This window comes from Oncorhynchus mykiss, chromosome 25 (assembly GCF_013265735.2).
Source record: "Oncorhynchus mykiss isolate Arlee chromosome 25, USDA_OmykA_1.1, whole genome shotgun sequence".
NCBI lineage: Eukaryota > Metazoa > Chordata > Actinopteri > Salmoniformes > Salmonidae > Oncorhynchus > Oncorhynchus mykiss.
This window is the reverse complement of record NC_048589.1, coordinates 46,157,999-46,183,037: the sequence shown is the minus strand read 5'-3', so window position 1 is coordinate 46,183,037 and position 25,039 is coordinate 46,157,999. Positions and strand designations below refer to the sequence as shown.

General features: G+C 51.0%; 1 protein-coding gene across 5 annotated transcripts in view; it reads left to right on the top strand.

The window, feature by feature from the left end:
- Positions 1–25,039, top strand: part of LOC110505955 (attractin) — a 252,686-nt gene that overhangs the window by 211,478 nt on the left and 16,169 nt on the right. For all 5 annotated transcript variants that reach the window (XM_036962391.1, XM_036962390.1, XM_036962389.1 and 2 more), the window contains exon 27: positions 17,054–17,161. In XM_036962391.1, the coding sequence (XP_036818286.1) occupies positions 17,054–17,161 (108 nt within the window). The remainder of the gene's footprint in view (positions 1–17,053; positions 17,162–25,039) is intronic.

Below are 25,039 nucleotides of genomic sequence, written 5' to 3'. Positions count from 1 at the left end.
CTTCTCCCTCTCCCGACCTCTCTCATCCTTCTCCCTCTCCCCACCTCTCCCATACTTCTCCCTCTACCCACCTCTCCCATCCCTCTCCCTCTCCCCCCCTCTCCCATCCTTCTCCCTCTCCCCACCTCTCCCATCCTTTTCCCTCTCCTCCCCTCTCCCATCCTTCTCCCTCACCTCCCCTCACCCATCCTTCTCCCTCTCCTCCCCTCTCCCATCCTTCTCCCCCTCCTTCCTTTTCCATCTCCTCCCCTTCTCAATAGTATTGAGTGGTAAGGGGGGGCTAGAGAATGGCGGAGAGCTCCCTGTCAGACATCATTCTGAATCTGACGCATCAATAAATTAATTGTTTGATGTGGTGCATTGAGACGTGCTGTGAGTGTATTTCTGTCAACGCTTATACATTGTTGTGTGTGTGTGTGTGTGTGTGTGTGTGTGTGTGTGTGTGTGTGTGTGTGTGTGTGTGTGTGTGTGTGTGTTTGAGTGTTTCTTCACCAGTTTTCCAGCACATTCACTCAATTTCCTGTTTGTTCATGGGGACAAACACTTTGGACACCTCTCTCTCTTGCCCTCTCTCTCTTCTTGCTCTCTCTCTCCTCTTTCTCTCTCTCTCTCTTGCCCGCTCTCTCTTCTTGCTCTCTCTCTCTCCTCTTTCTCTCTCTCTCTTGCTCTCTCTCTTGCTCTCTCTCTCTCTCTCTTGCTCTTTCTCTCTCTCTTGCTCTCTCTCTCTCTTGCTCTCTCTCTCTTGCTCTCTCTCTTGCTCTTGCTCTCTCTCTCTCTTGCTCTCTCTCTCTCTCTTGCTCTCTCTCTCTCTCTCTCTTGCTCTCTCTCTCTCTTGCTCTCCCTCTCTTTCTCTTGCTCTCTCTCTCTTGCTCTCTCTCTCTTGCTCTCTCTCTCTCTTGCACTCTCTTGCTTTCTCTCTCTCTCTTGCTCTCTCTCTCTTGCTCTCTCTCTCTTGCACTCTCTCTCTTGCACTCTCTTGCTCTCTCTCTTGTTCTCTCCTCTCTCTTGCTCTCTGTCTCTCGCTCTCTCACTTCAATTAAAGGGCTTAATAAACATAAACATTAAACCGTAAACATTACACTATCAAAAGTTCCAAAAGAATAAAGACATTTCAAATGTCATATTATGTATATATACAGTGTTGTAACAATGTACAAATGGTTAAAGTACACAAGGGAAGATAAATAAACATAAATATGGGTTCAATTTACAGAGGTTGTTGTCCTGGCACCACACTGCCAGGTCTCTGACCTCCCTACACTGTTGTGTCGTCAGCAAACTTAATGATGGTGTTAGGCCACTCTGTCGTGGGTGAACAAGGAGTACAGGAGGGGACTAAGCACACACCCCTGAGGGGCCCCTGTGTTGAGGATCATTGAAGCAGACATGTTGTTGCCACCTGGGGGCAGGAAGTCTAGGATCCAGTTGTAGGTCATACATTTAGTCATACATTGGGCAGGAGGTTAGGAAGTGCAGCTCAGTTTCTACCTAATGTGAGCACATAGCCTGGCAGTGAGCACATAGCCTGTCTTCTCTTGAGAGCCAGGTTTGCCTACGGCGGCCTTTCTCAATAGCAAGGCTATGCTCACTGAGTCTGTACATAGTCAAAGCTTTCCTTAAGTTTGGTTCAGTCACAGTGGTCAGGTATTCTGCCGCTGTGTACTCTCTGTGTAGGGCCAAATAGCATTCCAGTTTGCTCTGTTTTTTTGTTAATTCTTTCCAATGTGTCAAGTAATTATCTTTTTGTTTTCTCATGATTTGGTTGGGTCTAATTGTGCTGCTGTCCTGGGGCTCTGTAGGGTGTGTTTGTATTTGTGAACAGAGCCCCAGGACCAGCTTGCTTAGGGGACTCTTCTCCAGGTTCATCTCTCTGTAGGTGAAGGCTTTGTTATGAAAGGTTTGGGAATCGCTTCCTTTTAGGTGGTTGTAGAATTTAATGGCTCTTTTTTTGGATTTTGCTCATTTGTATCGGCCTAAATCTGCTCTGCATAATTTGGTGTTTTACGTTGTACACAAAGGATATTTTTTACAGAATTCTGCATGCAGAGTCTCAATTTGTCCCATTTAGTGAATTCTTGGTTGGTGAGCGGACCTCAGACCTCACAACCATAAAGGCCATTGGGCTCTATGACTGATTCAAGTATTTTTAACCAGATCCTAATTGTTATGTAGAAATTTATGTTCCTTTTGATGGCATCAAAGGCCCTTCTTGCCTTGTCTCTCAGATCGTTCAGAGCTTTGTGGAAGTTACCTGTGGTGCTGATGTTTAGGCCGAGGTATGTATAGTATTTTGTGTGCTCTAGAGCAACGGTGTCTAGATAGAATATGTATTTGTGGTCCTGGAAACTGGACCTTTTTTGGAACACCATTATTTTTGTCTTACTGATATTTACTGTCAGGGCCCAGTTCTGTCAGGGCCCAGGTCTGTCAGGGCCCAGGTCTGACAGAATATGTGCAGAAGATCTAGGTGCTGCTGTAGGCCCTCCTTGGTTGGTGACAGAAGCACCAGATCATCAGCAAACGGTGGACATTTGACTTCAGATTCTAGTAGGGTGAGGCCGGGTGCTGCGGACTGTTCTAGTGCCCTCGCCAATACGTTGATATATATGTTGAAAAGGGTGGGGCTTAAGCTGCACCCCTGTCTCACCCCACGGCCCTGTGTCTCACCCCACGGCCCTGTGTCTCACCCCACGGCCCTGTGTCTCACCCCGCGGCCCTGTGGGAAGAAATGTGTTTTTTAACCGCACACTTGTTTGTGTACATGGATTTTTATAATGTCATATGTTTCACCCCAACAACACTTTCCATCCATTTGTACAGCAGACCCTCAAACCAAATTGAAAAAACTTTTTGGAAGTCAACAAAGCAAAGAGAAGATGTATGATGTAACGAGTGAGAGTCGGGAAGCAAGTTCAGGGAGTAAGTGTTTTAATAAATAAAATCAAAAATGAACACGAAACACAAACAACACACCGACATGAAAACAGAGTCAATAACGACTGGAGTTGGTTAAAGTATCAGAAAGAAAGATGCCCTGTATCATCTCGCTCTTACTTTCTGTTTGACAGAGTTTATATTAGCAAGTGGCTATTTCTTGTTAGTAGATTCGTGGTTGTCAATTTTTGGTTCTAGAAATGGCTAGGCTTCAAAGGACCCATCCCCTCTCCCATCATTCTCCTCCCCTCTCCTCATACCTTCAGAAATTTGTGAATAAAGTATGTGCTCTCTCTTTTGCTCGCAGTGTAATTTGGGCGGAGCTGAAACACACTATCCTCTAGACAGGTTGTGTGTGTTCATGTGTGTATGTCTGTGTGTGTGCTCAATGAAACCTTGTTCTGCCAGTGTTGGGGCATTTCCTCACACGTTAGTCCTTGTGGTGATTAAACAATTGATTCCCATTCCAAATCCTATTTTCCCCAACCCCTAAACTTATTGATCCGGACGCTTATAAGAAATCCTGCTACGCCCTCAGATGAACCATCAAACAAGCAAAGCGTCAATACAGGATTAAGATTGAATCCTACTACACCGGCTCTGACGCTCGTTGGATGTGGCAGGGCTTGAAAACTATTATGGACTACAAAGGGAAACCCAGCCGCGAGCTGCCCAGTGACGCGAGCCTACCAGATGAGCTAAATGCCTTTTTAAGTTCAAATCCCCGAGCTGACAAGGTAAAAATCTGTCGTTCTGCCCATGAACAGGCAGTTAACCCACTGTTCCTAGGCCGTCATTGAAAATAAGAATTTGTTCTTAGCTGACTTGCGTAGTTAAACATAGGTAACATAAAAAATGGACTGAGTTATGAATCCGTTATGGAGTTATTGGATTTTCAACTGCTGGAGAAGGGCTACAAACAGAGCTGGGGAAGCGGGATGTGTGGGCTTGTAGCACCATTCGGACCAACATAGTGGGCTTTCCAAAGACAAAGGTGAACGACATACCTAAGTGGGCTGAGCGGGGTACCATCATGCGATGGATCCGTGAAGATGGCCTGCTCTTTGTGAAGTGGATGGACACCAGAGAGGTGGTCATGTGCTCCAGTATCCACAAGTCCTTCAGTGGAGATCACGTCGTCAGGCATGTGAAGGACGGTGCCGGGGACCACAAAAAAAATTCTCCATTCCAGCTGCTGTGAATGACTACAACAAGAGCATGGGAGTTGTGGACCTGTCAGATGCGCTGATAGGATACGCTGATAGGATACTACAATGTTCTCCACAAGACCATGAAATGGTACAAGACATTTTTCTATCATTTCATTGACATTGCTGTGTTGAATGCCTTCATCCTCCAGAAGGAAATTGCCAAGAGCTATGGACAGCCCCCCCATCTCACAGCTAGCCTTCAGGGAGTTGCTCATCCAGGAGCTTGCTAGCTATAGCAAGTCCACTGTAGCACCTTCTTTCCCCTCTACCTCTGTCCCTTCTGCTCCAACCAGTGGTGTTCACCTGCCCAGATTCATCTCTACCTCTGTCCCTTCTGCTCCAACCAGTGGTGTTCACCTGCCCAGATTCATCTCTACCTCTGTCCCCTCTGCTCCAACCAGTGGTGTCCACCTGCCCAGATTCATCTCTTCCTCTGTCCCTTCTGCTCCAACCAGTGGTGTTCACCTGCCCAGATTCATCTCTACCTCTGTCCCTTCTGCTCCAACCAGTGGTGTTCACCTGCCCAGATTCATCTCTACCTCTGTCCCTTCTGCTCCAACCAGTGGTGTTCACCTGCCCAGATTCATCTCTACCTCTGTCCCTTCTGCTCCAACCAGTGGTGTTCACCTGCCCAGATTCATCTCTACCTCTGTCCCCTCTGCTCCAACCAGTGGTGTTCACCTGCCCAGATTCATCTCTACCTCTGTCCCCTCTGCTCCAACCAGTGGTGTTCACCTGCCCAGATTCATCTCTACCTCTGTCCCTTCTGCTCCAACCAGTGGTGTTCACCTGCCCAGATTCATCTCTACCTCTGTCCCCTCTGCTCCAACCAGTGGTGTTCACCTGCCCAGATTCATCTCTACCTCTGTCCCTTCTGCTCCAACCAGTGGTGTTCACCTGCCCAGATTAATCTCTACCTCTGTCCCCTCTGCTCCAACCAGTGGTGTTCACCTGCCCAGATTCATCTCTACCTCTGTCCCCTCTGCTCCAACCAGTGGTGTTCACCTGCCCAGATTCATCTCTACCTCTGTCCCTTCTGCTCCAACCAGTGGTGTTCACCTGCCCAGATTCATCTCTACCTCTGTCCCTTCTGCTCCAACCAGTGGTGTTCACCTGCCCAGATTCATCTCTACCTCTGTCCCCTCTGCTCCAACCAGTGGTGTTCACCTGCCCAGATTCATCTCTACCTCTGTCCCTTCTGCTCCAACCAGTGGTGTTCACCTGCCCAGATTCATCTCTACCTCTGTCCCCTCTGCTCCAACCAGTGGTGTTCACCTGCCCAGATTCATCTCTACCTCTGTCCCCTCTGCTCCAACCAGTGGTGTTCACCTGCCCAGATTAATCTCTACCTCTGTCCCTTCTGCTCCAACCAGTGGTGTTCACCTGCCCAGATACATCTCTACCTCTGTCCCTTCTGCTCCAATCAGTGGTGTTCACCTGCCCAGATTCATCTCTACCTCTGTCCCCTCTGCTCCAACCAGTGGTGTTCACCTGCCCAGATTCATCTCTACCTCTGTCCCTTCTGCTCCAACCAGCGGTGTTCACCTGCCCAGATTCATCTCTACCTCTGTCCCTTCTGCTCCAACCAGTGGTGTTCACCTGCCCAGATTCATCTCTACCTCTGTCCCTTCTGCTCCAACCAGTGGTGTTCACCTGCCCAGATTCATCTCTGCAGGCATGAATGTGCCTCAGGGCAAAATGGGCACCGTAGGGAGACGTCATGGCCTTCCTCAGAGCTTTATGTATCAGCCTCATGGTCTTCATCAGAGCTTTACATATCGACCTCACGGTCTTCATCAGAGCTTTACATATCGACCTCACGGTCTTCATCAGAGCTTTACGTATCGACCTCACGGTCTTCATCAGAGCTTTACGTATCGACCTCACGGTCTTCATCAGAGCTTTACGTATCGACCTCACGGTCTTCATCAGAGCTTTACGTATCGACCTCACGGTCTTCATCAGAGCTTTACGTATCGACCTCACGGCCTTCCTCAGAGCTTTACATATCGACCTCACGGTCTTCATCAGAGCTTTACGTATCGACCTCACGGTCTTCATCAGAGCTTTACGTATCGACCTCACGGTCTTCCTCAGAGCTTTACGTATCGACCTCACGGCCTTCATCAGAGCTTTATGTATCGACCTCACGGTCTTCATCAGAGCTTTATGTATCGGCCTCACGGTCTTCATCAGAGCTTTATGTATCGGCCTCACGGTCTTCATCAGAGCTTTATGTATCGGCCTCATGGCCTTCATCAGAGCTTTATGTATCTGCCTCACTGTCTTCATCAGAGCTTTACGTATCGGCCTCATGGTCTTCATCAGAGCTTTATGTATCGGCCTCACGGTCTTCATCAGAGCTTTATGTATCGGCCTCATGGCCTTCATCAGAACTTTATGTATCGGCCTCACGGTCTTCATCAGAGCTTTATGTATCGGCCTCGTGGCCTTCATCAGAGCTTTATGTATCGGCCTCACGGTCTTCATCAGAGCTTTATGTATCGACCTCACGGTCTTCCTCAGAGCTTTATGTGTCGGTCTCACGGTCTTCATCAGAGCTTTACGTATCGGCCTCACGGTCTTCATCAGAGCTTTACGTATCGGCCTCACGGTCTTCATCAGAGCTTTATGTATCGGCCTCACGGTCTTCATCAGAGCTTTATGTATCGACCTCACAGTCTTCATCAGAGCTGTATGTATCGGCCTCACGGTCTTCATCAGAGCTTTATGTATCGACCTCACGGTCTTCATCAGAGCTTTATGTATCGGCCTCATGGTTGGAGGAGAAGGAAAAACAAACAAGTGTTACCAAATATAACAAAATGCATTTCATAAATATTAGAATAAAGTGTGTAAATAAAACGTATTAAACACGTCTGTAAAACCAGGACATAGACCTACCGAGCAAGTTTTCATTAATCATTGGGTACGTCATAAGAGTAATCTGAAATAGGAGCATAATTCACTTAACATACATTTCATCATTAAGACCTTTTCATTTTATTTTTTATTTCACCTTTATTTAACCAGGTAGGCCAGTTGAGAACACCTTTATTTAACCAGGTGGGCTAGTTGAGAACACCTTTATTTAACCAGGTAGGCCAGTTGAGAACACCTTTATTTAACCAGGTAGGCTAGTTGAGAACACCTTTATTTAACCAGGTGGGCTAGTTGAGAACACCTTTATTAAACCAGGTAGGCCAGTTGAGAACACCTTTATTTAACCAGGGAGGCTAGTTGAGAACAAGTTCTCATTTGCAACTGCGACCTGGCCAAGATAAAGCGTAGCAGTGTGAACAGGCAACAACACAGAGTTACACATGGAGTAAACAATTAACAAGTCAATAATACAGTAGAAAAAAAGAGTCTATATACATTGTGTGCAAAAGGCATGAGGAGGTAGGCAAATAATTACAATTTAGCAAATTAACACTGGAGTGATAAATGATCAGATGGTTATGTGCAGGTAGAGATATTGGTGTGCAAAAGAGCAGAAAAGTAAATAAATAAAAACAGTATGGGGATGAGGTAGGTAGATTGGGTGGGCTATTTACCGATAGACTATGTACAGCTGCAGCGATCGGTTAGCTGCTCAGATAGCAGATGTTTGAAGTTGGTGAGGGAGATAAAAGTCTCCAACTTCAGCGATTTTTGCAATTCGTTCCAGTCACACTCAGCAGAGAACTGGAACGAAAGGCGGCCAAATGAGGTGTTGGCTTTAGGGATGATCAGTGAGATACACCTGCTGGAGCGCGTGCCACGGGTGGGTGTTGCCATCGTGACCAGTGAACTGAGAAGGCGGAGCTTTACCTAGCATAGACTTGTAGATGACCTAGAGCCAGTTGGTCTGGCGATGAATATGTAGCGAGGGCCAGCCGACTAGAGCATACAGGTCGCAGTGGTGGGTGGTATAAGGTGCTTTAGTAACAAAACGGATGGCACTGTGATAGACTGCATCCAGTTTGCTGAGTATTGGAAGCTATTTTGTAGATGACATCACCGATGTCGGATCGGTAGGATGGTCAGTTTTACTAGGGTAAGTTTGGCTGCGTGAGTGAAGGAGGCTTTGTTGCGGAATAGAAAGCCGACTCTAGATTTGATTTTAGATGGAGATGTTTGATATGAGTCTGGAAGAAGAGTTTACAGTCTAGCCAGACACCTAGGTACTTATAGATGTCCACGTATTCTAGGTCAGAATCATCCAGGGTGGTGATGCTAGTCGGGCGTGCGGGTGCAGGCAGCGAACGGTTGAAACCCTTCAGGAAATAATGTCTGGAGGGTGAAAATCCCAAATCTCTTCTACTCAGAGTGTTATTAATAACACCTCCCCTGTCTGATATCTTAACTTTCTCTGCCACAAAATCTAAAGGTAGAAATGTCATGCTTTAGGTTTAAAATGTACTGCGACTGGACAATCCCTGTTGTTTCTCCTGATTGAACTTTTATGTTCACTGATTCTCTGGTTTTAGAGAAGGAGAGGTTTTACCGACACACATGGACATTTAATCATGTAGATAACGTGTGGTGGAACACGTAATAATGTCATTTATTAGGAACCGTTTTCCTCTGTGTGGGTGGCAGAAATATTCACACTTCATCATATTGTTGCACTGTGCGCAACCTCTGCCTTTATAGCTAGAGGTAGTAGAGGTAGAGGGCGTAAAAGAGCCTGGCTGATTGTCTTTTCTGGCTGGCAGTTGGCATGAACCAATTTATCGCGTAAATTGCGACCTCTCCTACACACAATAAGTGGTGGATTGTTGAATTCAGCCGGCATAGCTGGGTCCGATTGATAAAATGTGCCAGTGTTTCTTCACAGCGTCTCTCACTTTTCTCGAGTTCAAAGTATATGTGGAACATTAAAGAGTAGCTTTAGCAGGTCATCTCGTGTTTTTCCCCAATAACAAATGAAGAGCTTCATTCTCACATTGTGGTGAATAGCCTCTTCTTAGAAACCTATTGTCCATCTCCACTGCCTTTTCTAGATGGGCATATACGGCTCAGTCTGAGAAACTGGCTTCTTGGAAGTCCTCTTTTTAATGTCTCAGGGTGGAAGCTGTCCCCCTGCAATAGAGTATTGTCTCAGGATGGAAGCTGTCCCCCTGCAATAGAGTATTGTCTCAGGATGGAAGCTGTCCCCCTGCAATAGAGTAATTGTCTCAGGATGGAAGCTGTCCCCCTGTAATAGAGTATTGTATCAGGATGGAAGCTGTCCCCCTGCAATAGAGTATTGTCTCAGGATGGAAGCTGTCCCCCTGTAATAGAGTATTGTCTCAGGGTGGAAGCTGTCCCCCTGTAATAGAGTATTGTCTCAGGATGGAAGCTGCCCCCCTGTAATAGAGTATTGTCTCAGGATGGAAGCTGTCCCCCTGTAATAGAGTATTGTCTCAGGATGGAAGCTGTCCCCCTGTAATAGAGTATTGTCTCAGGATGGAAGCTGTCCCCCTGCAATAGAGTATTGTCTCAGGATGGAAGCTGTCCCCCTGTAATAGAGTATTGTCTCAGGATGGAAGCTGTCCCCCTGTAATAGAGTATTGTCTCAGGGTGGAAGCTGTCCCCCTGTAATAGAGTATTGTCTCAGGATGGAAGCTGTCCCCCTGTAATAGAGTATTGTCTCAGGATGGAAGCTGTCCCCCTGTAATAGAGTATTGTCTCAGGATGGAAGCTGTCCCCCTGTAATAGAGTATTGTCTCAGGATGGAAGCTGTCCCCCTGTAATAGAGTATTGTATCAGGATGGAAGCTGTCCCCCTGCAATAGAGTAATTTTCTCAGGATGGAAGCTGTCCCCCTGTAATAGAGTATTGTATCAGGATGGAAGCTGTCCCCCTGTAATAGAGTATTGTCTCAGGATGGAAGCTGTCCCCCTGCAATAGAGTATTGTCTCAGGATGGAAGCTGTCCCCCTGCAATAGAGTATTGTCTCAGGATGGAAGCTATCCCCCTGTAATAGATTATTGTCTCAGGATGGAAGCTGTCCCCCTGTAATAGAGTATTGTATCAGGATCAATCAATCAAATTTATTTTATATAGCCCTTCGTACATCAGCTGATATCTCAAAGTGCTGTACAGAAACCCAGCCTAAAACCCCAAACAGCAAGCAATGCAGGTGAAGAAGCACGGTGGCTAGGAAAAACTCCCTAGAAAGGCCAAAACCTAGGAAGAAACCTAGAGAGGAACCAGGCTATGTGGGGTGGCCAGTCCTCTTCTGGCTGTGCCGGGTGGAGATTATAACAAAACATGGTCAAGATGTTCAAATGTTCATAAATGACCAGCATGGTCGAATAATAATAAGGCAGAATAGTTGAAACTGGAGCAGCAGCACAGTCAGGTGGACTGGGGACAGCAAAGAGTCATCATGTCAGGTATTCCTGGGGCATGGTCCTAGGGCTCAGGTCCTCCGAGAGAGAGAAAGAAAGAGAGAATTAGAGAGAGCATATGTGGGATGGCCAGTCCTCTTCTGGCTGTGCCGGGTGGAGATTATAACAGAACATGGCCAAGATGTTCAAATGTTCATAAATGATCAGCATGGTTGAATAATAATAAGGCAGAACAGTTGAAACTGGAGCAGCAGCACAGCCAGGTGGACTGGGGACAGCAAGGAGGAGTCATCATGTCAGGTAGTCCTGGGGCATGGTCCTAGGGCTCAGGTCCTCCGAGAGAGAGAAAGAGAGAATGGAAGCTGTCCCCCTGTAATAGAGTATTGCATCAGGATGGAAGCTGTCCCCCTGCAATAGAGTATTGTCTCAGGATGGAAGCTATCCCCCTGTAATAGAGTATTGTATCAGGATGGAAGCTGTCCCCCTGTAATAGAGTATTGTCTCAGGATGGAAGCTGTCCCCCTGCAATAGAGTATTGTCTCAGGATGGAAGCTATCCCCCTGTAATAGAGTATTGTCTCAGGATGGAAGCTGTCCCCCTGTAATAGAGTATTGTATCAGGATGGAAGCTGTCCCCCTGTAATAGAGTATTGTATCAGGATGGAAGCTGTCCCCCTGTAATAGAGTATTGTATCAGGATGGAAGCTGTCCCCCTGTAATAGAGTATTGTCTCAGGATGGAAGCTGTCCCCCTGTAATAGAGTATTGTCTCAGGATGGAAGCTGTCCCCCTGTAATATAGTATTGTCTCCGGGTGGAAGCTGTCCCCCTGCAATAGAGTATTGTCTCAGGATGGAAGCTGTCCCCCTGCAATAGAGTATTGTCTCAGGATGGAAGCTGTCCCCCTGTAATAGAGTATTGTATCAGGATGGAAGCTGTCACCCTGTAATAGAGTATTGTCTCAGGATGGAAGCTGTCCCCCTGTAATAGAGTATTGTCTCAGGATGGAAGCTGTCCCCCTGTAATAGAGTATTGTCTCAGGATGGAAGCTGTCACCCTGTAATAGAGTATTGTCTCAGGATGGAAGCTGTCCCCCTGTAATAGAGTATTGTCTCAGGATGGAAGCTGTCCCCCTGTAATAGAGTATTGTCTCAGGATGGAAGCTGTCCCCCTGTAATAGAGTATTGTATCAGGATGGAAGCTGTCCCCCTGCAATAGAGTAATTTTCTCAGGATGGAAGCTGTCCCCCTGTAATAGAGTATTGTATCAGGATGGAAGCTGTCCCCCTGTAATAGAGTATTGTCTCAGGATGGAAGCTGTCCCCCTGCAATAGAGTATTGTCTCAGGATGGAAGCTGTCCCCCTGCAATAGAGTATTGTCTCAGGATGGAAGCTATCCCCCTGTAATAGATTATTGTCTCAGGATGGAAGCTGTCCCCCTGTAATAGAGTATTGTATCAGGATCAATCAATCAAATTTATTTTATATAGCCCTTCGTACATCAGCTGATATCTCAAAGTGCTGTACAGAAACCCAGCCTAAAACCCCAAACAGCAAGCAATGCAGGTGAAGAAGCACGGTGGCTAGGAAAAACTCCCTAGAAAGGCCAAAACCTAGGAAGAAACCTAGAGAGGAACCAGGCTATGTGGGGTGGCCAGTCCTCTTCTGGCTGTGCCGGGTGGAGATTATAACAAAACATGGTCAAGATGTTCAAATGTTCATAAATGACCAGCATGGTCGAATAATAATAAGGCAGAATAGTTGAAACTGGAGCAGCAGCACAGTCAGGTGGACTGGGGACAGCAAAGAGTCATCATGTCAGGTATTCCTGGGGCATGGTCCTAGGGCTCAGGTCCTCCGAGAGAGAGAAAGAAAGAGAGAATTAGAGAGAGCATATGTGGGATGGCCAGTCCTCTTCTGGCTGTGCCGGGTGGAGATTATAACAGAACATGGCCAAGATGTTCAAATGTTCATAAATGATCAGCATGGTTGAATAATAATAAGGCAGAACAGTTGAAACTGGAGCAGCAGCACAGCCAGGTGGACTGGGGACAGCAAGGAGGAGTCATCATGTCAGGTAGTCCTGGGGCATGGTCCTAGGGCTCAGGTCCTCCGAGAGAGAGAAAGAGAGAATGGAAGCTGTCCCCCTGTAATAGAGTATTGCATCAGGATGGAAGCTGTCCCCCTGCAATAGAGTATTGTCTCAGGATGGAAGCTATCCCCCTGTAATAGAGTATTGTATCAGGATGGAAGCTGTCCCCCTGTAATAGAGTATTGTCTCAGGATGGAAGCTGTCCCCCTGCAATAGAGTATTGTCTCAGGATGGAAGCTATCCCCCTGTAATAGAGTATTGTCTCAGGATGGAAGCTGTCCCCCTGTAATAGAGTATTGTATCAGGATGGAAGCTGTCCCCCTGTAATAGAGTATTGTATCAGGATGGAAGCTGTCCCCCTGTAATAGAGTATTGTATCAGGATGGAAGCTGTCCCCCTGTAATAGAGTATTGTCTCAGGATGGAAGCTGTCCCCCTGTAATAGAGTATTGTCTCAGGATGGAAGCTGTCCCCCTGTAATATAGTATTGTCTCCGGGTGGAAGCTGTCCCCCTGCAATAGAGTATTGTCTCAGGATGGAAGCTGTCCCCCTGCAATAGAGTATTGTCTCAGGATGGAAGCTGTCCCCCTGTAATAGAGTATTGTATCAGGATGGAAGCTGTCACCCTGTAATAGAGTATTGTCTCAGGATGGAAGCTGTCCCCCTGTAATAGAGTATTGTCTCAGGATGGAAGCTGTCCCCCTGTAATAGAGTATTGTCTCAGGATGGAAGCTGTCACCCTGTAATAGAGTATTGTCTCAGGATGGAAGCTGTCCCCCTGTAATAGAGTATTGTCTCAGGATGGAAGCTGTCCCCCTGTAATAGAGTATTGTCTCAGGATGGAAGCTGTCCCCCTGTAATAGAGTATTGTCTCAGGGTGGAAGCTGTCCCCCTGTAATAGAGTATTGTTTCAGGATGGAAGCTGTCCCCCTGTAATAGAGTATTGTCTCAGGATGGAAGCTGTCCCCCTGTAATATAGTATTGTCTCCGGGTGGAAGCTGTCCCCCTGTAATATAGTATTGTCTCCGGGTGGAAGCTGTCCCCCTGTAATAGAGTATTGTCTCAGGATGGAAGCTGTCCCCCTGTAATAGAGTATTGTCTCAGGGTGGAAGCTGTCCCCCTGTAATAGAGTATTGTCTCAGGATGGAAGCTGTCCCCCTGTAATAGAGTATTGTCTCAGGGTGGAAGCTGTCCCCCTGTAATAGAGTATTGTCTCAGGATGGAAGCTGTCCCCCTGTAATAGAGTATTGTCTCAGGATGGAAGCTGTCCCCCTGTAATAGAGTATTTATTATCTCAGGATGAAAGCTGTCCCCTGTAATAGAGTATTGTCTCAGGGTGGAAGCTGTCCCCCTGTAATAGAGTATTGTATCAGGATGGAAGCTGTCCCCCTGTAATAGAGTATTGTCTCAGGGTGGAAGCTGTCCCCCTGTAATAGAGTATTGTCTCAGGATGAAAGCTGTCCCCTGCAATAGAGTATTGTCTCAGGATGGAAGCTGTCCCCCATTAATAGAGTATTGTCTCAGGATGGAAGCTGTCCCCCTGTAATAGAGTATTGTCTCAGGATGGAAGCTGTCCCCCTGCAATAGAGTGATTGTCTCAGGATGGAAGCTGTCCCCCTGTAATAGAGTATTGTCTCAGGATGGAAGCTGTCCCCCTGCAATAGAGTGATTGTCTCAGGATGGAAGCTGTCCCCCTGTAATAGAGTATTGTATCAGGATGGAAGCTGTCACCCTGTAATAGAGTATTGTCTCCGGATGGAAGCTGTCCCCCTGTAATAGAGTATTGTCTCCGGGTGGAAGCTGTCCCCCTGTAATAGAGTATTGTCTCCGGATGGAAGCTGTCCCCCTGTAATAGAGTATTGTCTCCGGGTGGAAGCTGTCCCCCTGTAATAGAGTATTGTCTCAGGATGGAAGCTGTCCCCCTGTAATAGAGTATTGTCTCAGGATGGAAGCTGTCCCCCTGTAATAGAGTATTGTCTCAGGGTGGAAGCTGTCCCCCTGTAATAGAGTATTGTCTCAGGGTGGAAGCTGTCCCCCTGTAATAGAGTATTGTCTCAGGATGGAAGCTGTCCCCCTGTAATAGAGTATTGTCTCAGGATGGAAGCTGTCCCCCTGCAATAGATTATTGTCTCAGGATGGAAGCTGTCCCCCTGTAATAGAGTATTGTCTCAGGGTGGAAGCTGTCCCCCTGTAATAGAGTATTGTCTCCGGGTGGAAGCTGTCCCCCTGCAATAGAGTAATTGTCTCAGGATGGAAGCTGTCCCCCTGTAATAGAGTATTGTCTCAGGGTGGAAGCTGTCCCCCTGTAATAGAGTATTGTCTCCGGGTGGAAGCTGTCCTCCTGCAATAGATTATTTTTGTCAGTTTCTTTTCTATACAGAGTTGTAAACATTTGATTTCTCAATCCACATCTCGAGGTAATGAACACTTTGAGTGTCACGTTCCATAGTGAATTTGAGATTGGGGTCAATGTCATTGAGTAATGTCATTGAGTAGTGCCATAAAGTCTGACAGCTCTTCTCCCGTTACTCCCCATATGCAAAAAAATATGTTGTCAATATATCAAATACCACTTCAGGACTTTATTCAACAATGTATTTTAGTTTTCATGATGAACAAATCGTTCTTCAGAAAGACCCACATAAACATTATCTCGGAGCCCATCGATGTTCCGTTCGCTAGGAGGTGGCGTTCGTCATCAAACCTGAAAGCCCATCGACGTTCCGTTCGCTAGGAGGTGGCGTTCATCATCAAACCTGAAAGCCCATCGACGTTCCGTTCGCTAGGAGGTGGCGTTCGTCATCAAACCTGAAAGCCCATCGACGTTCCGTTCGCTAGGAGGTGGCGTTCGTCATCAAACCTGAAAGCCCATCGACGTTCCGTTCGCTAGGAGGTGGCGTTCATCATCAAACCTGAAAGCCCATCGACGTTCCGTTCGCTAGGAGGTGGCGTTCGTCATCAAACCTGAAAGCCCATCGACGTTCCGTTCGCTAGGAGGTGGCGTTCGTCATCAAACCTGAAAGCCCATCGACGTTCCGTTCGCTAGGAGGTGGCGTTCATCATCAAACCTGAAAGCCCATCGACGTTCCGTTCGCTAGGAGGTGGCGTTCATCATCAAACCTGAAAGCCCATCGACGTTCCGTTCGCTAGGAGGTGGCGTTCGTCATCAAACCTGAAAGCCCATCGACGTTCCGTTCGCTAGGAGGTGGCGTTCGTCATCAAACCTGAAAGCCCATCGACGTTCCGTTCGCTAGGAGGTGGCGTTCATCATCAAACCTGAAAGCCCATCGACGTTCCGTTCGCTAGGAGGTGGCGTTCATCATCAAACCTGAAATAGATATCCATCAAAACATATTCAGCTCTAGAATAAAGTTTGTTGGTGGATATTCATTAGTATCTCTGTCTCTCAGATAGTGAGCTAGTGCTGCCAGCCCCCTCCCACATGGGGAATGCTGGTATATAGACTCTCGACATCTAATGTGACCAAAATACAGTCTTCTTTTAAACCCGTTATTGGTGAGATCTTGTTTATAAAGTCTATAGAGTCTTGTACATATGATGGCAATGCTTACACATGAGATTTAATAAAAGAGTCTACGAAGTTCGACAACGGTTCTAGCATTGAGCTTCCTGCATCCACTGGTCTGCCTGGATAGTTACCTTGTTGTGTTTTAGGTTTGTGTAATTTCGGTAAAATGTACAGGCATGGACGTATGGCAGATTTTCAGCGAAGATATTCATATTCAGGTTTTGAGAAAGTTGTTTAAGGGCTTCAGATTAGAGCATATTTCCCTTCGGAACACCTGTGTGGGATCAACACTCAGTTCTCTATAGAAACGTTCATTACTGAGTTTCTTCTTTAAATGTATCATAGTCTAAAACAACCACAACACCCCCACTTATCTGCAGGTTTAATAACCAAAGAGGAATCTGGTCTGGATGACTGGTCTGGATGACAGGTCTGGATGACAGGTCTGGATGACAGGTCTGGATGACAGGTCTGGATGACTGGTCTGGATGACAGGTCTGGATGACTGGTCTGGATGACAGGTCTGGATGACTGGTCTGGATGACTGGTCTGGATGACAGGTCTGGATGACAGGTCTGGATGACTGGTCTGGATGACAGGTCTGGATGACTGATCTGGATGACTGGTCTGGATGACAGGTCTGGATGACAGGTTTGGATGACTGGTCTGGATGACTGGTCTGGATGACTGGTCTGGATGACAGGTCTGGATGACTGGTCTGGATGATAGGTCTGGATGACAGTTGTACTCATTTCTGTTGTATTGAAAGTTGTGTTTGTCCTGATAGGCAGTATTCCCTGTCCCGTAAGGCCCTGGTCAGAAGTAATGCAGTAGTAATAGTAGTAGTAATTAGTTAGTAGTAATTTATATGTAATTGTGTGTCATTTGGGACACTATGATTATTGGGAGTTTTACGGAAATGAACTGTGTTATCTTTCTTTTTCGTCACTGGAGTCTCTCCTCTTCCTCACAGCAACTCCTCCGTGAGATGCAGCAGATGGCTAGCCGGCCGTTCGCCACCATCAACGTTGCCTTGGAAACGGACGAGGAGCCGCCCGACCTGATTGGTGGAAACGTCAAGGTGAGTGTGACATCAGACTGTGACGTTAATTGTCCTGTCAGCCAATCCCCTTCCCCCTAGCCACTCACCTTTACATGTTAGTCATTCAGCAGACGCTCTTATCCAGAGAGACTCCCATTTAGGGAGTCTTTCAGCATTCAGCAGATTCTCTTATCCAGAGAGACTCCCATTTAGTGAGTCATTCAGCAGACTCTCTTATCCAGAGAGACTCCCATTTAGTGAGTCATTCAGCAGACGCTCTTATCCAGAGAGACTCCCATTTAGTGAGTCATTCACCTGAAGATAGCTAGGTTGGACACCCACATATCTCAGTCATGTGAAGTCTGTTTCCTTAATAAAGAGGAGATGGTAGGAAAAGACAAGTGCAAATAAGGCTGAGATGTCTTTAAGGTACTGTGTGAATAGGAAGGTTTTCAGATGTCTTTAAGATACTGTGTGAAGAGGAAGGGTGTCAGATGTCTTTAAGATACTGTGTTAAGAGGAAGGGTTTCAGATGTCTTTAAGATACTGTGTGAAGTGGAAGTTTCTCTCCTCTCTCTCTCTCTGGCTCTCCTCTCTCTCTCTGGCTCTCCTCTCTCTCTCTGGCTCTCCTCTCTCTCTCTGGCTCTCCTCTCTCTCTCTCTGGCTCTCCTCTCTCTCTCTCTGGCTCTCCCCTCTCTCTCTCTCTCTGGCTCTCCTCTCTCTCTCTCTGGCTCTCCCCTCTCTCTCTGGCTCTCCTCTCTCTCTCTGGCTCTCCTCTCTCTCTCTCTCTCTGGCTCTCCTCTCTCTCTCTCTGGCTCTCCCCTCTCTCTCTCTCTCTGGCTCTCCTCTCTCTCTCTCTGGCTCTCCCCTCTCTCTCTGGCTCTCCTCTCTCTCTCTGGCTCTCCCCTCTCTCTCTCTCTCTGGCTCTCCTCTCTCTCTCTCTGGCTCTCCCCTCTCTCTCTGGCTCTCCCCTCTCTCTCTGGCTCTCCTCTCTCTCTCTGGCTCTCCTCTCTCTCTGGCTCTCCTCTCTCTCTCTCTGGCTCTCCCCTCTCTCTCTCTCTCTGGCTCTCCTCTCTCTCTCTCTGGCTCTCCTCTCTCTCTCTCTGGCTCTCCCCTCTCTCTTTGGCTCTCCTCTCTCTCTCTGGCTCTCCTGTCTCTCTCTCTCTGGCTCTCCCCTCTCTCTCTGGGTCTCCTCTCTCTCTCTCTCTCTCTCTGGCTTTCCTCTCTCTTTCTCTGGCTCTCCTCTCTTCTCTAATATACTACATCTCTCCCGATGGGTTGGCTCTTCTGTTGGTCTTATTTGATGTGTGTGTGTGTGTGTGTGTGTGTGTGTGTGTGTGTGTGTGTGTGTGTGTGTGTGTGTGTGTGTGTGTGTGTGTGTGTGTGTGTGTGTGTGTGTGTGTGTGTGTGGAATGGAAATGGTGAGCTGGACCATCAGATATGTCCCTACCTCCTCTCCATTCAGAGAAGGCAGGCAGCAGTACACTATGCTGTTTGTTCTGTCCTTGTGTTGTGGTTATGTCCTTTTTTCAGGAGACTACGGTAGTGTACCGTCACCTGTGATTGGCCTCAGGCCTCGCACACAGGAAACATCATTAAAGTAGTTTATAGCTGCACAACACTGAATGTGGGGGGGGGGGGAGGAAAGAAGAGGAGAGAAAAGTAGACAGGTCTGGATGACAGGTCTGACAGATCTGGATGACAGGTCTGGATGACAGGTCTAGATGACAGGTCTGGATGACAGGACTGGATGACAGGTCTGGATGACAGGTCTGGATGAAAGGTCTGACAGATCTGGATGACAGGTCTGGATGACAGGTCTGGATGACAGGTCTGGATGACAGGTCTGGATGACAGGTCTGGATGACAGGTCTGGTTGTGTGACAGGTCTGGATGGCAGGTCTGGATGACAGGTCTGGGTGACAGGTCTGAATGACAGGTCTGGTTGTGTGACAGGTCTGGATGACATGTCTGAATGACAGGTCTGAATGACAGGTCTGGATGACTGGTCTGGATGACAGGTCTGGGTGACAGGTCTGAATGACAGGTCTGGTTGTGTGACAGGTCTGGATGACATGTCTGAATGACAGGTCTGGATGACTGGTCTGGATGACAGGTCTGGTTGTGTGACAGGTCTGGATGACAGGTCTGGATGACAGGTCTGGATGACAGGTCTGAATGACAGGTCTGGTTGTGTGACAGGTCTGGATGACATGTCTGAATGACAGGTCTGGATGACTGGTCTGGATGACAGGTCTGGTTGTGTGACAGGTCTGGATGACAGGTCTGGTTGTGTGACAGATCTGGATGACAGGTCTGGACGACAGGTCTGGTTGTGTGACAGGTCTAGATGGCAGGTCTGGGTGACAGGTCTAGGTGACAGGTCTGAATGACAGGTCTGGTTGTGTGACAGGTCTGGATGACAGGTCTGGATGACAGGTCTGGATGACAGGTCTGAGTGACAGGTCTGGTTGTGTGACAGGTCTGGATGACAGGTCTGGATGACAGGTCTGGATGACAGGTCTGGATGACTGGTCTGGATGACAGGTCTGAATGACAGGTCTGGTTGTGTGACAGGTCTGGATGTTTGACAGGTCTGGATGACAGGTCTGGATGACAGGTCTGAATGACAGGTCTGGTTGTGTGACAGGTCTGGATGACATGTCTGAATGACAGGTCTGGATGACTGGTCTGAATGACAGGTCTGGTTGTGTGACAGGTCTGGATGACAGGTCTGGATGACAGGTCTGGTTGTGTGACAGGTCTGGATGACAGGTCTGGGTGACAGGTCTGGGTGACAGGTCTGAATGACAGGTCTGGTTGTGTGACAGGTCTGGATGACAGGTCTGGATGACAGGTCTGGATGACAGGTCTGGGTGACAGGTCTGGATGACAGGTCTGGTTGTGTGACAGATCTGGATGACAGGTCTGGATGACAGGTCTGGATGACAGGTCTGGATGACTGGTCTGGATGACAGGTCTGGTTGTGTGACAGGTCTGGATGACAGGTCTGGATGACAGGTCTGGATGACAGGTCTGGTTGTGTGACAGGTCTGGATGACAGGTCTGGATGACAGGTCTGGATGACAGGTCTGAATGACAGGTCTGGTTGTGTGACAGGTCTGGATGTTTGACAGGTCTGGATGACAGGTCTGGATGAGAGGTAGAGAAGAGGGAAAGGAGGGGAGGAGGAGAGGAGAGGAGGGGTAGAGGGGAGACGGAGAGAATGAGAGGAGAGGTAGAGGAGAGGGAGGGAGGAGAGACAGAGGAGAGAGAGGGGGCAGAGGGTGAGGAGAGATGGAGGAGGGAAGAGAGGGACAGGAGATATGGAGGAGAGGAGAGACTGAGGGAGAGGGAAATTAGATATATTCACCCAGCTAGAGTCCCTGGGGGAGAGGAGAGATGGAGGAGAGGAGAGAGAGATCGTGGAGCATGTTGATGATGAGATTCATTATTTATTTATGTATGTTAGTGACGGATGGATGGAGGGATGGGTATAGCATCAGGGTGACCTAAAGGATTACAAAATAGGAGTGTGTGATGCAGAAGGAAAAGGCTGGTTGGTTAACTAGATCATGGCCTGGTTATGGGACAGAAAACCCTGAAACCCTGCCTGGACACACTGATGGGGAGGCTGGGGAGAGAGGAGAGGCAGGGGGTGGAGAGAGAGAGGGGGCAGGGGTGGAGAGAGAGAGGGGGCAGGGGTGGGGAGAGAGGAGGCAGGGGGTGGAGAGAGAGGGGAGGGAGGGGGTGGAGAGAGAGAGGGGGCAGGGGGTGGGGAGAGAGGAGGCAGGGGTGGAGAGAGAGAGGGGGCAGGGGTGGGGAGAGAGAGGGGGCAGGGGTGGGGAGAGAGGAGGCAGGGGGTGGAGAGAGAGGCGAGGGAGGGGGTGGAGAGAGAGGAAGCAGGGGGTGGGGAGAGAGGGGGCAGGGGGTGGGGAGAGAGAGAGGGGGCAGGGGGTGGGGAGAGAGAGAGGGGGCAGGGGGTGGGAAGAGAGGAAGCAGGGGGTGGGGAGAGAGAGGGGGCAGGGGGTGGATAGAGAGAGCGGGCAGGGGGTGGAGAGAGAGAGGGGGCAGGGGGTGGGAAGAGAGGAAGCAGGGGGTGGGGAGAGAGAGGGGGCAGGGGGTGGGGAGAGAGAGGAGTCAGGGGTGGGGAGAGAGAGGGGGCAGGGAGTGGGGAGAGAGGAAGCAGGGGGTGGGGAGAGAGAGGGGGCAGGGGGTGGGGAGAGAGAGGGGGCAGGGGGTGGAGAGAGAGAGGGGGCAGGGGGTGGAGAGAGAGAAGGGGCAGGGGTGGGGAGAGAGGAGGCAGGGGGTGGGGAGAGAGGAGGCAGGGGGTGGAGAGAGAGAGGAGGGAGGGGGTGGAGAGAGAGAGGAAGCAGGGGGTGGGGAGAGACGGGGCAGGGGGTGGGGAGAGAGAGGGGGCAGGGGGTGGGGAGAGAGAGGGGGCAGGGGGTGGGGAGAGAGGGGGCAGGGGGTGGGGAGAGAGGAAGCAGGGGGTGGAGAGAGAGAGGAGGGAGGGGGTGGAGAGAGAGAGGAAGCAGGGGGTGGGGAGAGAGGGGGCAGGGGGTGGGGAGAGAGAGGGGGCAGGGGATGGGGAGAGAGAGGGGGCAGGGGGTGGGGAGAGAGGAAGCAGGGGGTGGGGAGAGAGAGGGGGCAGGGGGTGCGGAGAGAGGAAGCAGAGGGTGGGGAGAGAGAGGGGGCAGGAGGTGAGGAGAGAGGAAGCAGGGAGTGGGGAGAGAGGAAGCAGGGGTGGGGAGAGAGTGGGGGCAGGGGGTGGGGAGAGAGAGGAGGCAGGGGGTGGGGAGAGGGAGGAGGCAGGGGGTGGATAGAGAGGAGTCAGGGGTGGGGATAGAGGAAGCAGGGGGTGGAGAGAGAGAGGAGGGAGGGGGTTGAGAGAGAGAGGAAGCAGAGGGTGGGGAGAGAGGGGGCAGGGGGTGGGGAGAGAGAGGGGGAAGGGGGTGGGGAGAGAGAGGGGGCAGGGGGTGGGGAGAGAGGAAGCAGGGGGTGGGGAGAGAGGAAGCAGGGGGTGGGGAGAGAGAGGGGGCAGGGGGTGGGGAGAGAGGAAGCAGGGGTTGGGGAGAGAGAGGGGGCAGGAGGTGGGGAGAGAGGAAGCAGGGAGTGGGGAGAGAGGAAGCAGGGGGTGGGGAGAGAGTGGGGGCAGGGGGTGGGGAGAGAGAGGAGGCAGGGGGTGGGGAGAGAGAGGAGGCAGGGGTGGATAGAGAGGAGTCAGGGGTGGGGATAGAGGAAGCAGGGGGTGGAGAGAGGAGTCAGGGGTGGGGAGAGAGGAGGCAGGGGGTGGGGAGAGGAGTCAGGGGTGGGGAGAGAGGATGCAGGGGGTGGGGAGAGAGAGGAAGCAGGGGGTGGGGAGAGAGAGGGGCCAGGGGGTGGGGAGAGAGAGGGGGCAGGGGGTGGGGAGAGAGAGGAGGCAGGGGGTGGATAGAGAGGAGTCAGGGGTGGGGATAGAGGAAGCAGGGGGTGGAGAGAGAGAGGAGGGAGGGGGTTGAGAGAGAGAGGAAGCAGAGGGTGGGGAGAGAGGGGGCAGGGGGTGGGGAGAGAGAGGGGGCAGGGGGTGGGGAGAGAGAGGGGGCAGGGGGTGGGGAGAGAGGAAGCAGGGGGTGGGGAGAGAGGAAGCAGGGGGTGGGGAGAGAGAGGGGGCAGGGGGTGGGGAGAGAGGAAGCAGGGGGTGGGGAGAGAGAGGGGGCAGGAGGTGGGGAGAGAGGAAGCAGGGAGTGGGGAGAGAGGAAGCAGGGGGTGGGGAGAGAGTGGGGGCAGGGGGTGGGGAGAGAGAGGAGGCAGGGGGTGGGGAGAGAGAGGAGGCAGGGGGTGGATAGAGAGGAGTCAGGGGTGGGGATAGAGGAAGCAGGGGGTGGAGAGAGGAGTCAGGGGTGGGGAGAGAGGAGGCAGGGGGTGGGGAGAGGAGTCAGGGGTGGGGAGAGAGGATGCAGGGGGTGGGGAGAGAGAGGAAGCAGGGGGTGGGGAGAGAGAGGGGCCAGGGGGTGGGGAGAGAGAGGGGGCAGGGGGTGGGGAGAGAGAGGAGGCAGGGGGTGGATAGAGAGGAGTCAGGGGTGTTTGAGAGAGGAAGCAGGGGGTGGAGAGAGAGGAGTCAGGGGTGGGGAGAGAGGAAGCAGGGGGTGGGGAGAGGAGTCAGGGGTGGGGAGAGAGGAAGCAGGGGGTGCGGTGAGAGAGGAAGCAGGGGGTGGGGAGAGAGAGGGGGCAGGGGGTGGGGAGAGAGAGGGGGCAGGGGGTGGGGAGAGAGAGGAGGCAGGGGGTGGATAGAGAGGAGTCAGGGGTGGGGAGAGAGGAAGCAGAGGGTGGAGAGAGAGGAGTCAGGGGTGGGGAGAGAGGAGTCAGGGGTGGGGAGAGAGGGGGGCAGGGGGTGGGGAGAGAGGAAGCAGGGGGTGGGGAGAGAGAGGGGGCAGGGAGTGGGGAGAGAGGAAGCAGGGGGTGGGGGAGAAAGGGGGGGCAGGGGGTGGGAAGAGAGAGGGGGCAGGGGGTGGGGAGAGAGGAATCAGGGAGTGGGAAGAGAGGAAGCAGGGGGCGGGGAGAGAGAGGAAGCAGGGGGTGGGGAGAGAGGGGCAAGGGGTGGGGAAAGAGGAAGCAGGGGGTGGGGAGAGAGAGGGGGCAGGGGATGGGAAGAGAGGGGGCAGGGGTTGGGGAGAGAGGAAGCAGGGAGTGGGGAGAGAGGAAGCAGGGGGTGGGGAGTGAGAGGGAGCAGGGGGTGGGGAGAGAGAGGTGGCAGGGGGTGGGGACAGAGGAAGCAGGGAGTGGGGAGAGAGGAAGCAGGGGGTGGGGAGAGAGAGGGGGCAGGGGGTGGGGAGAGAGAGGGGGCAGGGGGTGGGGAGAGAGAGGAGGCAGGGGGTGGATAGAGAGGAGTCAGGGGTGGGAGAGAGGAAGCAGGGGGTGGAGAGAGAGGAGTCAGGGGTGGGGAGAGAGAGGGGGCAGGGGGTGGGGAGAGAGAGGGGGCAGGGGGTGGAGAGAGAGAGGAGGCAGGGGGTGGGGAGAGAGAGGAGGCAGGGGGTGGAGAGAGATAGGAGGCAGGTGGTGGGGAGAGAGAGGGGCAGGGGGTGGGGAGAGAGAGGAGGCAGGGGGTGGGGAGAGAGGGGAGGCAGGGGGTGGGGAGAGAGAGGAGGCAGGGGGTGGGGAGAGAGGGGAGGCAGGGGGTGGGGAGAGAGAGGGGCAGGGGGTGGGGAGAGAGGGGAGGCAGGTGGTGGGGAGAGAGAGGGGCAGGGGGTGGGGAGAGAGAGGAGGCAGGGGGTGGGGAGAGAGAGGAGGCAGGGGGTGGGGAGAGGGGAGGCAGGGGGTGGGGAGAGAGGGGAGGCAGGGGGTGGAGAGAGAGGGGAGGCAGGGGTGGGGAGAGAGGGGATGCAGGGGGTGGAGAGAGAGGGGAGGCAGGGGGTGGAGAGAGAGGGGAGGCAGGGGGTGGAGAGAGAGGGGAGGCAGGGGGTGGAGAGAGAGGGGAGGCAGGGGTGGGGAGAGAGGGGATGCAGGGGGTGGAGAGAGAGGGGAGGCAGGGGGTGGAGAGAGAGGGGAGGCAGATGGAGAGTCTGCAGGGCTTGGCCCTCCCACCTCTCCCGCTCAGCCCAGTCGAAGCTCTTCTCTTTCTTAGGAACAAAATGGTGGAACCAGCTTCCCCCTGAAGCCAGGACAGCAGAGTCCCTGCCCATCTTCTTCAAAGAGTATCTTAAATAATCCCCCCCCCCCTTGCCTTTTACTTTGCTGATAACTACATTATTGAGAAAAAGTGTACTGACTATGACTGGTCCACCTAGCTATCTGAAGATGAATGTACTGACTATGACTGGTCCACCTAGCCATCTGAAGATGAATGTACTGACTATGACTGATCCACCTAGCTATCTGGAGATGAATGTACTGACTATGACTGGTCCACCTAGCTATCTGGAGATGAATGTACTGACT